The sequence below is a fragment of the Agrilus planipennis genome, unplaced genomic scaffold, assembly GCF_000699045.2.
Source record: "Agrilus planipennis isolate EAB-ADULT unplaced genomic scaffold, Apla_2.0 scaffold3526, whole genome shotgun sequence".
Classification (NCBI taxonomy): Eukaryota; Metazoa; Arthropoda; class Insecta; order Coleoptera; family Buprestidae; genus Agrilus; species Agrilus planipennis.
This window is the reverse complement of record NW_020442211.1, coordinates 1-1032: the sequence shown is the minus strand read 5'-3', so window position 1 is coordinate 1032 and position 1032 is coordinate 1. Positions and strand designations below refer to the sequence as shown.

General features: G+C 37.7%; 1 protein-coding gene across 1 annotated transcript; it reads right to left on the bottom strand.

Annotated features, from left to right (window-relative positions):
* Positions 1-13: 13 nt before the first annotated feature.
* On the bottom strand, positions 14-600 carry LOC108743901 (solute carrier family 22 member 13-like; the record flags this gene model as incomplete). The annotated part of the gene is made up of 1 exon (XM_018479503.1): positions 14-600. A coding segment is annotated over one exon (586 nt), but the record flags the coding sequence as incomplete, so codon positions are not given.
* Between the last annotated feature and the right edge of the window lie 432 nt (positions 601-1032).

The window sequence follows — 1032 nt, the reverse complement described above, 5'->3', positions numbered from 1 at the left end:
GATTTTACGACTTTCTAATTATTATTTTCAACGGGAATTATTAGACACATGAGTCCGGTTATGAGTAAAACAATAGCGACGGAAAAAAGAGGTACCGCGGTCATGGTACTCATTAAATAACCAAATAACACGTTGCTTACGATGGCACCAATTCTTCCGGCACATGTTACCAAACAAGTACCCACTGCGTTAACGGAAGTCGGAAAAAGATCAACGGTAATGCTCGACAGCGCCATATTGGCCGTAGCAATGGAACTTTGAAAGGCACATGCCACTATCACGATCTGTAACGAATCACTTAAGAAATAGATGACCGCTGAGCAAAGCCCAGCTAAAAGCATAGTTCCTGTCGGAATTATTTTTCGATCAATTCTTCCAGCCAAAAAGCCAGACGTTAAATGGCACACCAAAGAACTGATACCCATGGCCAATGTGTTTTGAAATACTGTACTATCGAATGTCGGGCTGCAGTCGTTATTTTGGGACACCTCGTCGATTCTCATTAAATCTCTTAAAGATACTGTCGAATTTTGATTAGCAAGATGGTAATGTCGAAATCTCGTAAATATTTCCGGAAGCCATAAACCCAATCCGAAATATCTACGACAGCAAAAATTACATCCTAACTTAAATATTTCGTCACAACGTGTAATAACAAAACTAATTATACCTAATAATAACAGTGACACAATCATTTGCACAGAAATAATAGAACAATATGGTTTTTATTGATAAATTAACCTGCTCATCGAAGCCTGCCTGACTTTTTCCTAACGTTTAGATGGTCTCGTTTGGAAATGGCAGAGGAAGACATAAGAAAGTTTATTGATTTTTTTAGCTACGTACCTACATAAAAATACATTAACTGTTCTTGGCTATGGTCCTCGTTATAATTTTGTAAGTATTGGGTTGTTCGGAAAGTCATTTCGTTTTTTCCCGACGGAGGATTTAATTGTATTCTTTTGCACCCAACCTCACATTTAAGCCGTATAATTTTTATATGCTTTGAGAGCTCATATAGCAAGGCTTGTG